The sequence below is a fragment of the Trichechus manatus genome, unplaced genomic scaffold, assembly GCF_000243295.1.
Source record: "Trichechus manatus latirostris isolate Lorelei unplaced genomic scaffold, TriManLat1.0 scaffold00188, whole genome shotgun sequence".
Lineage (NCBI taxonomy): Eukaryota > Metazoa > Chordata > Mammalia > Sirenia > Trichechidae > Trichechus > Trichechus manatus.
In genome coordinates, this window is record NW_004444124.1 from 4,699,357 (window position 1) to 4,712,824 (window position 13,468).

A 13,468-nucleotide genomic window follows, 5' to 3' on the forward strand; every position below is an offset into this window, starting at 1 on the left:
CAAGAACCTCTTCCCCAACAGTTCTTCTTATTGACTCTTCTAATCCATTGACCCTACTCATCATCCATTACCAACCTCATCTCCCCACTTCCTTTTTACCCACCTTAAAGTCATAGCCCATCATCTACTCACTCCCTTACCCCCACCCTGAGTTCCTTGCCCCACTCCCCCTTCATCATAACTTGTGCTGCCTGGAACTTGTACTGCACCTCTTCCCATGCAGCTGAATGTGGCTGGAGAAAAGCACCTGCTGGTTGTCCTCACTTTAAAGTCATGGCCAGCAGTTCCCAATAGGTACTCTACACTACCCAGCCACCTTATTTCACTTCTCTAGTCAGTTCACTCTCCCAGTCTCCAAACAGTTATTTTATGCCTTTTTCTCCCATACTCCCATACTCCCCCACTGCTCCCTCACGCCGTTTCCAGCTAATGCTCTTGTTTCAAACATCACAGAGTAAAACAGAAATCATCCAACAGGAGCTCCCTCATTTTCCCTCTACCAAATCCATCTCCCCTCCAATGACAGTAGGTGACTGGCCCTGCTCCATCCGAGGTCAGCTTCCCCTGGAGCTTGGATCCCATTTCCTCTTCCCTTCCCAAGGGCCTTCCCTTTCCTTCATCTCTTTCTATTAAATTGTTCTCATCAGCAGATAAACATGCTCTCCCATTAAAAAAAGAAAAAAGAAAAAAGTTCCATTTCTCTACGTGTCATTGCAGCAAAACCTCAGTGGAAACTGTCCATAGCCACTGTTCCTCCTTGCTTTCCAGGCCCTCCTCATTCTAGTCGGACATCTAGCATCACTACATGCCAGAAATGGTCTTAGAAACGTCATCCAGTAACCTACCTGTTGTCAAATCCACCACTCGCTTTTCTATCCACACCTTGTCAACTCCTCAGCAGTATCTGCATGATTGACCACTCTATCCTTCTGGTACATTCTATTAATCCTCATGGCCTCCATGTCTCCAGGATTATTCCCCCACACACCTTTCCTCCCTGTCACCCTGCTGGCTGCCCCTCCTCTGCCAGACATCTGTACATTAGAGTCCTCAAGGCTGGGACCCCAGCCTTCAACCTTCCGTGTATACCTGGGGACCTCTCATGCCAGCGCATGGCTCCCCACCACCTACATGCTGGGGCTCTCAGGCTGGCATCTCCTGCCCTGACTTCTCCCCTAGCAACAGGCTCATACTTCCAGCTCTCCACTTGACAGCTTCATTTGGAGGCTGAGTGGGCATCCCAAGCTGCATGTGGACAACACAGCTCTCAATGCTCCATTCCCTGCATGCAATTCACCATCCTTACCCCACCCAGACGGGCCTGATGTTTGCCCAGAACAGTTGATCCTCCACCATTTGCTCAAGCCAAAGGTCTCTGGGTTGTCCATTCTTCCTCATCCCTTACCCCCACTTTAGCAAGTCCTATCAGTTTTACCTGCAAAACACATCCCAGGCTGTCATCTTCCTCCACACCCCGGTACAGTCCAAGGTCAGCCTCTCCGCTGGGTGGCTGCAGCAGCCCTCCTGGGCCTGCCTCTCTCACCCTTCATGCAGAAGCCAGTGGCCTCTTGAAAACACTAATCCGACTGTGGAATCCCATCTGTAAGCCTCCAATGCCTCCTGCCGCGTGCACCACATGTCCCTGACCTGCACAGCCTGCCATGGCCTGGTGCTGCCATTCTTGCTGCCTCCCCACGACGCCCAGCCCAACCACAGCCCTGGTGCTGCCAGACTTGCTGCCCCCACCCCACACCTACCCAACCACAGCTCCACCTTTATGTGTCTCGTGTGTCAGAGTCCCATGAAAGGTCATGTCTGAACAGAAGTTTTCACTGCTTGTATGCTCAAATCTTTCTACTAAAGTGATGGCAGAGGAGACTGAGTATGTACCCCCTTGGGGAGGAGAGGCAGGGGCAGTGGTGGTTCCGTGGTAGAATTCTCACCTTCCGTGTGAGAGACTCAGATTCAATTCCTGGCCAGTGCACCTCAGGCGCAGCCACCACCCGTCTGTCAGTGGAGGCTTGTGTATTGCTATGATGCAGAACAAATTTCAGCGGAGCTTCCAGACTAAGGTGGACTAGGAAGAAAGGCCTGGCGATCTACTTCCGAAAATCACCCAGTGAAAACCCTATAGATCACAACAGTCCAATCCACAGATGATCATCGGGATGGTGCAGGACAGGCAGGGTTTTATTCCATTGTGGATGGGGTCCCCGTGAGTTGGAGGCCGACCTGACACAGCTAACAGCAACGTGGTGGGGGGTGGCATTCCTGATGTTTCTTTGCAGTCTTCTCTTTTACTCTGTTACGTTAGTTTCTGCTAATAGTATGTTTTTATGTCACATACTAAGTGGTAATAGTAACTATGTCTTCATCACTGCACGTGACTCCCCCAGAAGATGCCATGTCCCCGCACCTTTGCACACCCCACCCCCTGCCTCCTCACACCCTCATCTGTGTGTCCCCATGCAGGCTGACGGGGTTCGGGATCCATCACTGCTTTGCCCGGAGCATGATGGGCCACGAGGTGAAGGTGCCGCTCCTGGAGAACTTCTACGCCGACTACTACACCACTGCAGGCATCGCCCTGGCGTCCTGCCTCGCCATGTGTGTGGTGGTCCAGTTCCTGGGGCGCAGAGGAGGGCTGCTGCTCTTCATGATCCTCACTGCCCTCGCCTCACTCCTGCAGCTCGGGCTCCTCAACCGTGAGTGAGGCCAGGGGTGGGGTGCGGGGAGGCACCAGGGCAGGGGCCGCCTGGGGACAGGGCTGTGTCCGACACCAAGGGATAATTGAAAAGGCTGTGATAAGACTTTAGTAACCTGTGTTGTTACTCCAAAGTCAGCAGCTTGAAGAAAGCGTTTTGGGAAGGGCCAAGTTTGTTTCAAAGCCTTTACGGTGACAGCCTCAGAATATGCCAGGCCACCCTCCTTGCCCCCAACAATGGCTCAGCTCCGGGGACCAGCACAGAGTCCTGCTGGCCACACCACCACTCTGCAGCATTGGCCGTGTATTTCTATGTGATGTATCACTCAGCAAAGGACAAAGGCTTTGTTTCTTTCATGTGAAACTGGGGGAAGTAAATCTTCTTTGACCTCTTGTATTGGAGCACTGCCCTGCTCTTCAGTGCGTGCTCCAGATGCATCAGCTTTGCTGAGAACCTCTAGTCAAGGTAAAGAATGTTAAGCCAAAGCTGGGGAATCCATCTAGCACCCCAGTGTACGAGGCAAGCTCATGCCTGCCTTGTGGAGCGTGGAAGCCGCTGCAGGCATCACTCTGGCTGCCCGGAGCACACATTCGTGTGCAGAGGCCCACATCCTCCTCACGCCCAGGCTCGGCTCCCCTGGGACAGCTCAGGACCTGGAGGGAAACTGACCCACTGGTACTTCCCCTCCTACAAGGAAGGCACAACAGCACTGTCTGAGCTGGACTCTGTGTCATTCTGTTGCACAACAGAAAACAAAAGCCTTCCAGTATTTGAGGTTTCCCCACGGCCCAAAGTGTGAGAATCAGTATCCAGAACAGAAGGGGGGAAAGGAGAACCTCCACACCTTTCCCAGCCTTATTGTGCAAACTGGCATATAGAACAGCTAGTTTCCAGCTCAGAGCAGTTTGTCTGACTCATGCAGTTATACATTCCGTATCTTGCTGGGAGGCAAGTCTGACTTTCAGCTGTCACCAAGAGTGAAAATGGACAAGGCTAAGCCTGCGGGAGGTGGGGTGAGGTGTCCCATCTCTCCTGCCCCTTGTGGTGGGCAGTGGTGGGGCACCCTTCAAGGAGCCTATCTAGTGAGCCCATGCTGTGTGGAGGTGGGGTGCCTGGGCCCCAGGGAATGCCAGGATACCTTCTGAGCAGAAACATGGCAAAAGTGACAAGTGGCTGTGAGGAACAGAGCTTGAGCACACAAAATGCCACCCGGTAGAGTCCATCCCTTTGAGCATAGCCCAGCAGAGACTCAGATAATTTCAGACAGTAACATTCACCCTCTGTTTGAGGCTGGGCAAATATGCTAGGGGCTCTGAGGCCAGAGGGCTTGATCCCATCCCTCCTAACAAAAAGATCTTTGTATGCACAGTACTAACTTGTCACAGTGCATGGGGGGTGCAGCAGGAGTGTAGGTGGGCCAGTGGGCTGTAGGTGGCCCCCAGTGGGGTGTTGGTGGAGTCCCTGGTGGGCTGTAAGCAGGGCTCCTGGTGAGGTGTAGGTGGCCTCCCAGTGGGGTATAGGTGGGGCCTCAGTGGAGTGTAATGGAGGAGTGGGATATGGGGTGGGGGGGCCCTTGTGGTGGTGGAAGGCAGGCTGGGCCAGCCCAGGGCATGGAAGGGTGTTTGCCTACAGAAAGTCGCCTGGGAGCATGGTAGAGGTTCACACCTGACATGCTCTCTTCTCTCCCCTCCCCCCCTTCTTGTATTTGGGATGCCCTAACTCTCCGGAGCCAGTGATTGGAAAGTACAGCCAGCACCCAGACTCAGGTAAGCTGCCCCACTCGCGTCGCGCATCCTCAACTTCTTGTTGCATCCACACGGGCATTTTCATGATGACTCATGGACCTGTGGTCTCCCTTTCCTCTCTCTGTCTTCTGCTCCCTTCCCCTCCAAGAGGTGCAGCTGAAGTTGGCCGTAGGTTGGACACTATTCGCACACATTTGTATTCTTTGCCCCTCATGCCTCTGGCTCCAGCTGCTTGGTTTCCTGGTTCTGGCCCACTTGGCATGCATCCCCTTGCCTGATCCCCTCACCTCTTCCCTCTGGGCTGCGGCCACTGCAGTCGGTCTAGGACAGAGCCAGGGCCAGATAGAAAGGCCCGCCTGCTCCAGGCCTGGCTCTCGGTGCCCGGGGAAGCTGCTGCTTCCCCAGTTAGTCCCGCGCTCCCTGCTTCGCGTCCCCGACAGGGAGCTGCGCCTGCTGCTGCTGCTGCCCTCTGCCTGGCCTGACCTGGCCCTTGCCCGCCTTAGAATGTGCACCTCCAAGCCTGAGCTCACCAGCCACCCTGGGGAGAAGACTGAGCTGCGCCCCACGCGCGTGTACCCCAAAAGCACGCTGTGCGCTAGACCCCACCCCGCTGCGAGCCAGCTCCGTGCAGATCCCTCCAGGCCCACTGTACGCTGGGCCCCACGCAGACGGTCTGAGGTGGTGTTCTCTGCAGTCAGCACTGCCCCGGGTACTGGACACCGCGGCCCAGGGCGTAGACGCTGAAACTGCATGGGACCGGGGAGCAGGGAGAAGTGGTGCTGGCTGGGGATGGCCTAGCCTGGGACCACCCTCCTCCTGGCAGACCTGCTCTTGACCTGAGGGCCTGGCAGAAGTGGGCTTGCGCCCACAGGAGACCCCTCTAGTCCTCAGCCCAAGGGGCTCTGACCTCTAGCCCATGACACTGCCATCCCTAGAGGGCAGAGCGGGGCCTCAGCGGGCTGGGCCCTCCCTCCTCCCACTTGCTTCCGCTTGGCTGTGCCCTTTTCCTCACAGGCTTCTTTCTCCTCTTCCCTCCTGCCCCTCTCACCGCCCCTCTGATTCTCCGGCAGGCATGAGTGATAGCGTAAAGGACAAGTTCTCCATCACCTTCTCCATCGTGGGCATGTTCGCCTCACACGCGGTGGGAAGCCTCAGTGTCTTCTTCTGTGCAGAAATCACCCCAACAGTCATACGGTAAGAAGTGGGGGCACCGTGACACTCAGACATGCTTCTCTGGTCACGGTGGGAGGGGCACCTGCCTGGCCAGGCTCCTGTTGAATTCGCCAGCGCTGGCTCCACAACTGGCTGGCAGCAAGGTCGGGATGCAGCTCGTGTGCTGAGCACGTGGGCTTCATCATCCACAGCCAGAGGGTAAGCTGACCCAACCCCAGGGCAACAGAGGGTGAAGGGAGGACAGGAGCCCAGACCTGTCCATGCAGCCCACAGGCCGTGGAGGGTCTGAGGTTCCAGGTGGCAGGGCCCGGGCTGTGGCTGGGAAGGGGGGATAAAAGGGTCACATATACCCATGCTGCTATTGAAGTCAGAGGCAGCCAGCTACTTCTAAGAGGCTTCAAAATAGAAAGAAGTGAAGTAGAAAGGGCCTTATTTTTTATTGGCCTGAGAAGTCACCACTGCAAAGGAAAGCTTTGGAGAGAAAGCCCAGCAAGTAGCCCAGCCCATTTCCTCACAGAGATTTACTAAGCACTGTGTGTGTCTGCGCAAGGCCAGGTCAGCAGGAACGGTGCAGACCTGTCTGCACAGGACCAGTCTTATTAACTCCTCTCCTGGGAGGTGCTGTTAGCTGTGGCTCAGTGGTAGAATTCTCACCTCCCATGCAGGAGAATGGGGTTTGATTCCAGGCCAATACACCTTATGCGCAGCCACCGCCTGTCTGTCAGTGGAGGTTTTCGGGATGCTATGATGCTGAAAAGTTTCAGGGAATCTTTCAGACTAAGACAGACTAGGAAGAAAGGCCTGTTGATCTACTGCTGCAAAATTAGACAATGAAAACTGTACGGATTGCAACAGTCCAATCCCCAACCGATCATGGGGTTGGTGCAGGACTAGGCATCATTTTGTTCTCTTGTACATGGGGTTACCATGAGTCAGGGGCCAGCTTGATGGCAGCTAACAAGAAGTTACTCTTATTTTAGTTCCTAACGAGAGGCTAAGGGAGTCCTGGTGGCACAACGATTAAGTACTTGGCTGCTAACCGAAAGGTTGGCAGTTTGAACCCACCCAGCAACTCTCACGAGTCAGAATCAACTCCAGGGCACCCAAAACAACACTTCAAGGTTTGGTTTTTTCTTGTAGTACTCCTGGGCCATGGTGCCTGGGCACTACAAACCATTTAACCTTTTAAGACCCCAGCATAACAAGAGGATATGCCTCGAGGAGCCCTGGTGGTGCAGTGGTTAAGAGCTCAGGCTGCTAATCAACAGGTCGACAGTTTGAATCCACCAGCTGCTCCTTGGAAGCCCTGCAGGGCAGTTTTATTCGCTATGAGTTAGAATTGATTCAACGGCACACAACAACAACATGCCTCATGTTAAAAGAGCATCCCTTAATTGCTTCAGCATGTTGCTTTCTTGAGAATGGCTGTTCGTGACTTCCTGGTGCGCTCATCTTGAGTCACATCACACTGAACTTCTTGTACGAATATCATTAGCGTTTCTAAAGCACATCACATTTAAAATATAAATTGTGAGTATAGGGAAGATCAACCCAGAGATCAGCCTGATGGTGCCCCACCACCCTTGTTTTTTCACATGGAGAGGCAAGCACAAGCCATCACAGGCAGAGGACTCTGCACGTGCTGGTCATGCTGGCCCCTCTGGTGCTGCGGGGAAGACCCCTGGCAGGTGGTGTCACAGACTGCCTTTCTTCCCACATTGCCAGGGGTCTTGCTGACAGTAGAATTTCTACATGACCTCATTTTGATTCATTCTCCTGGGATTTTACAACACATGCCAAGCCTGAGGGCTGCTCGGTACCTGCAAGAAAATGCCAAGGAATTGTATCTTTAAGAAAAAAAGCAATTAAGTGCAAAGTAATTCATTCTGTCCCTAGCTTCTGCATCAGCTAAAGTGAAGAGACCAGCCTGGAGTTTAGTTCATGCTTGCAATTGCAAAACACCTTAGGCATACAGCAACTTGTTCTGTGTCTTTTTCTTCACCTGGTGAAATTTTCTTCCTTTATTCTAGAAAAGAAAATGGTAAAGATGATTCTTTCAACAAAGCAAGATTGGACCTTTGTGGTCTTGGGCTAGCCTCTGTGAGGCCTTGGCATAGTTCTGAGTGTTTCTCTGGGTAGCTTGACCACCACGTTGCTCTGTTCATGCAAGCTGGTAGACCTCATTACTTATTGTTAGATTTTGCTTTGCAAGGTCAGCTGCAGGACATATAGTATCCTTTTCCTCTTTGATGCAAACCTGGAAAGATTATTTTGCAATAGAAATTTAGCACATATTCTCAGCTTGCTAAGGTGACAAAGTAGAAAAATCATTTGACCCTTGATGATGCTTCTGTACCTGCAGAGGATGAAAGGAAGTGAAGTAGGATGGGGTCTGCTGGCCAGGGTGGAAGAGTGTCTAGCGTTACTGAGTCCCTCTTCTGGCTGTGCCTCCTCCTTGCCCTTTCCTTGGAGCCATGGCTTTCTTGCATGTACTGGAGGAAATCATTCCAGCTATGGAGCCAGAATAGAAGCACACTTGCCTTTCCGGCCTCCCCACCAACCTCCATCATGACACACACTTTCACACAGAGGTAAACCCACAATAAGCTAGTGTGGGTGACTTGGGGTCTAGGAGCTTTGTTTCTTATCACAAAACTAGCCTTCTTCTACAGTGCTGTATTGGAAACCACCCTTCCAAAGAAGAACAGTACCAGTGCGTGAAATGTCAGGATCGACTGGCTGGAAACACAGGCGAGGAGCTAGAATGTTTCTTCCTAGAGGCTCGCAGAGATGGGTTGTCCAGAAAGGATCTGGCTCATAGGAGTGAACTCAGTGTGTTTCGTGAGGCCCTGCCCAGGTCTCGAGTACAGAGAGCTACTCCATTGCCACTCAGGCTCGGTCAGATGGCCTTCACCCCGGACCAATACCCAGAGTCTTCTCAGCTTCACTGTTAAGACTTCTGGAGGGGGTGCCTTTGAGGTAGACTGGGAAGCACTGAGCACCCCAGATATGACAGCAGCTTCACTCCCCTGTGCTGGAGCAGAGTGGCCTGCGGCCCCAGGAGATCTAGGAGCAGTCAGTGGCTTTTTAGGGCCACATGTAGCCCTGGTTGCACAGTATTAAGAGCTCGACTGCTAACCAAAAGGTCGGCAGTTCAAATCCACCAGCTGCTCCTTGGAAATCCTATAGGGCAGTTCTGCTCTGTCCTATAGGGTCGCTGTGAGTTGGAATCGACTCGACTGCAATGGGTTTGGTTTTTTGGTTTTATACATCTATTTAGGAGCCCTGATGGTGCAATGGTTAAAGTTCTCAACTGCTAACCAAAAGGTCGGTGGTTCAAATCCATCAGCAGCTCCACAGGAGAAAAGACTTGGTGGTCTGCTGCCATAAAGATTACAGCCTAGGAAACCGTATGGAGCAGTTCTACTCTGTCATATAGGGTCACTATGAATAGGAATCAACTCAATGGCACCAACAATAACAACATACATCAGTCTTTCTACCCTTAAAGTTATTTAGATGTTATTACTAGTGAAGTAAAGCTATCAGGAAATATTAAAATGTCTGTACTCCCAAAGCACTACAAGGAGGCAAGACTTGCCCCCTGGTTCTCTTCAGTCTATAAATTGAGGCAGCTTGGACATGTAAGCATGGGTACGTGCTGCCCCCTAGTGACAAACCAGAAAAACGTAGATGTGCATCTTCAAATAAGGGCCTTTGGAGGAGGAAAAGGAAACTTAAAATCAAGCGTTCTATAAACTGAGATTTCAGAAGAGGAAAAAAGAAGCCAAAATGTATACAAATTCTGCCAAAATTGTTCCTGATATTACTGAATAATTTCAATGAATCCTTGATAGAAAACCAAACAGAAAATTGCGTTCATAAAAAAAGGTATATTGCATATCACATGTGCATTTATACGTATATTGCATATTACGTAAACACATATGTAGAGATACTGGTGTACTTTTTCAAACAAGCCGTATAATCCTACCTTAAGTCAGATATGCTTCATTTTATTTGACTTGGCAAACGGGAGACTTGCCCAGTGACGAGCATTTCCTTCTTTGAAAGTGTACTCGGGCACGTTCTCTTTGTGGGCCATGCACTCTACCATTCTGTGGGTTAACCACACGTAGACTTACCTGCATGGGGCCAGGGCCACCCACACTTGACAGGAGGGCAGACTGGGACCAGGGAGGCTGGAAGAAAACACCTCCACTATCCCTGGCATCCGATATGGCTCTCCCACCACCTTGTGGCTTCCAGAAGTGGCCAGAGCCATCAAAAGTCACTTTACAGGAAGTCCGAGGGGCTGAAAGATGCACTGGCAGCACCAGGTAGGAGGCTCTTGGCTGTTACCAAGGCCAAGTGCTGGCAGAGGTGGCCTGGATGGGCAGCCACGGGGGCTTGGCCACTAGCTGGGCAGGAGGGGGATCAGAAAGGAGTCAGGAGACGCCAGGGCCTGGCTCTACCCCTCATAGCATGTGCCGGGGGGCTGCCAGCACCTCCCACCCTTACCTGAGTGAGCCTTCAGACTGAGGCCACCTCACTTACGGAGAAGAAGCAAGAATGTACCCTGCCCTCCACACCCAGGAATCACCAGGCACCAAGGAACGTAGAGCCTGCCCCATCTGGGCCTTTGGCCTGCCCAGATAGGAGGCTGTTTCTAATTCAGAGAGAGAGGGGGAAGCAGGGTGCCTTTGTGTTGTTGTTGTTGTCATTGTTAAGAAACATTACAAAGTGGGAGTGAGGGGCCTCTCATTGTCTGTCCCACATATACACAGTTATCATTCTTATGTTTCATTCTTTGAGAATAAACAGTTAAGGGTCTTTAGCACAGAACATGTATGTAGATCTGCTATGGCCCTGACACTGGCTGTGTGCCTCGGAAGCCCAGCACCGCTGCCCTCCTACCGCCTGGCCTGGAACCCAGCCCCCCACCCCCCACCCCATCACCCCCACCCCCACCTGTACACTTCCTTCCACACTCCCCTCCCTGAGTCTCCCTCTGCTCACCCATGTTACCTGGTCATGATAGGGTCTGTTGTAGCAAGACAGCAGACAGCAAAAGTAGGGACTGTCTTCCCCCCAGTTGCTAATAGTAACGCCCCTTTACCTCAGGGCAAGAGGAAGAGACTGTGGGTTCCCTGGTAGGCAGAGCAGAGCAGAAAGCTGTGGCCAGAGCAGCGGGCAGTGACAGTGGAAGGGGGCAGGCCAGGGCAGCCTTGGGAGTCTTGAGAAGAGGTAAGGTCTAGACAGCCAGCCCCAGAAGGAGCCATTTGGGAGATTTCTTCTGGCAGGAGGCCCCAGCCTCTGCAGCTGGAACAGTTTTGTTTTGCTTTAACAGCTTTGTTGAGGTATAATTTACATACCATAGAATTAGTCCACTTAAAGTACACAATTCAGTGATTTTTAGTAGATTTGTAGAGCTGTGAAACCCTCACCACAATCCAGTTTTAGAACATTGCCATCATCTCAGAAAGTTTCCTTGGACCTGTTTGCAGTCAGTCTGCCACACCCAGCCCCAGGCAACCACGGATCAGTCTGCTTTATAGCTCTATACATTTGCCTTCTGTGGGCATTTCACATAAATGGAATCATGCAATCACTTAGTATAATGTTTTTTAAATTCATCCATCATAGCAAATATCAGAACTTTGTTGCTTTTTATTGCCAAATATTAGTCCATTGTATGTACATATCACATTTTTTTGTCTGTCTGCCAGTTGATGGACATTTGGATTGTTTCTGATTTTGGGCTATTGTGAATAATGCTGCTATAAGTTTTTGAGCAGACGTGTTCATTTCGCTTGGGTAGATGTCTAAAGGTGAAATTTCTGGGTCATTCATAAGTTTATGTTCAACTTTTTTGAGGAACCACCAAACTCTTTTCCATAGTAGCTGTACAATATTAACATTCTCACCAGCAGTGGATGAAGGTTCCAATTTCTCTACATCCTTCCCACCACTTATTATTTTGTCTTCCCAACTATAACCATCCTAGTGGCTGTGGGAGGAGCCCTGGTGGCACAACAGTAAAGCGCTCAACTACTAACTGAAAGGTTGGCGATTTGAACCCACCAGCAGCTCCTTGGGAGAAAAGACCTGGCGATCTGCTCCCGTAAAGATTCCAAAAACCAAAAACCAAATCCATTGCCATCAAGTTGATAACAACTCATAGTGACCCTATAGGACAGGGTAGAACTGCCACATAGGGTTTCCAAGGAGCAACTGGTGGATTCAAACTGCCAACCTTTCGGTTAGCAGCCGTAGCTCTTAACCACTAGGCCACCCGGGTTTACATAAGCCTATAAAGATTACAGCCTAGGAAACCCTAGGGGGCACTTCTACTGTGTCACGTGGGGTCGGGTCGCTATGACTGGAGAGCACCTAACCACAACAAAGTGGGTGTGAAGAAGTACCTCGGTGTGGGTTTGATTTGCATTTCCCTCATGACTAATGCTGTTGAGCGTCTTTTCATGTGCTAATTTTTCATTTGCATAGTTTCTTTGGTAAAATGTCTATTCAGATCTTTAGCTCATTTTTTAAACTGGGTTATTTGTCTTATTTTCTTTTATGGATCTTGTTTTTAGTGTCATATATAAGGAATCTTTGCCTAACTGAAGATCACAAAAATTTTCTCCTAAAAGTATTATGGTTTTAGCTCTTACGTTTCGTTTAGCTGTGTTCCATTTTGAACTGATTGTTTATGGGTGATGTGAAGGGCCTAACTTCATCATTTTTGCATGTGAATCTCCTATCGTCTCAGCACCATTTGTTGAAAAGAATATCTGTAAAGTGGCGGGAATAATAGTAGTAGCGTCAGAATCTGTCTAATGTCAGGGGGATAATGACCAGGATCAGCCCAAAGCTGATTCCCATGAGATGGAGGTCAAACATACTTCCACTCTCCAACCTTTTCACCAATTCTGACACCAGTCCTCCTCCCCACAGCACTCCCTACTTCTCTGCTGAGTTTGATGATCTGTTTTTGGCCACACAGAACTCAAGACCATGTACTTACAGTTAAGTGGTTTATTAAGGAAGTAACAGGGTACAACTCGGGATCAGAATCAACAGCCTACAAACTCAGGATCAGGATCAGGAAGCATATAGGCATGGCCTCCCTTCTTCAGTGCAGAACAGCTCTCTAAGCTGCTGTTGGCCATCGAGGGCTTCTCTTGACCCCGTCAGACCAGGCTCCTCTCAGCCCCCTGAGGACAGGCTCCTCTGAGGCCCCTTCAGAACAGGCTCCTCTTGGCCCTGCGTCTGTCACCGCCAGCCCTTGACCTGTGTTACAGCTCTTTTAGGAGATTCCTTGCCTCCTCCTCTCTGCTGCTTTTTTCTTTCTTACTGCTTTCTGTCTTCCTGCTTCTTTCTGTCTCAAAAACCTCTGTGGGGTTGGCTGCTCATATATACAACTCCTTGTCAATTTCAAGGCATGGCCTCTCCCATGGGGGTGCCACTCTCAGTAGGCCACAGACACTTCATTTGCATAATAGGCTACAGATACTTTATTCGCATAATCTGTTGACCAGTCCCTGCAAGGTGCATAACAATCACAGGGCAGGCTGCAGCCCAGGAATACTCAAACCAAGTTGGTTTACAGCTTACCCAGGAAAAGTAACAAACCCTCTAAGTGTAGAAAACTAGGGCAAAGGTTAATTCCTCAGGGTTTAGGGAAAAAAATCTCTCAAGCTGTTTTTCTAAAGAACCAAAGCAAAAGTCCACATAAAGGAACTCATTTCACCACAGTATTCTTCCCCCCACTGAATTTGCCTTTAAGAAAAGTCAGTTGACCATAAATGTAAGGGTTTATTTTGGAATTCTCCGTTCTGTTCT

At 50.6% G+C, this 13,468-nt stretch overlaps 1 protein-coding gene across 1 annotated transcript in view; it reads left to right on the top strand.

Annotated features, from left to right (window-relative positions):
- Positions 1–13,468, top strand: part of SLC22A23 (solute carrier family 22 member 23) — a 226,341-nt gene that overhangs the window by 210,565 nt on the left and 2,308 nt on the right. Inside the window, exons 8-10 of the mRNA XM_012558815.1 lie at positions 2,473–2,705; positions 4,439–4,471; positions 5,521–5,644. Of these exons, the coding sequence (XP_012414269.1) occupies positions 2,473–2,705; positions 4,439–4,471; positions 5,521–5,644 (390 nt within the window). The remainder of the gene's footprint in view (positions 1–2,472; positions 2,706–4,438; positions 4,472–5,520; positions 5,645–13,468) is intronic.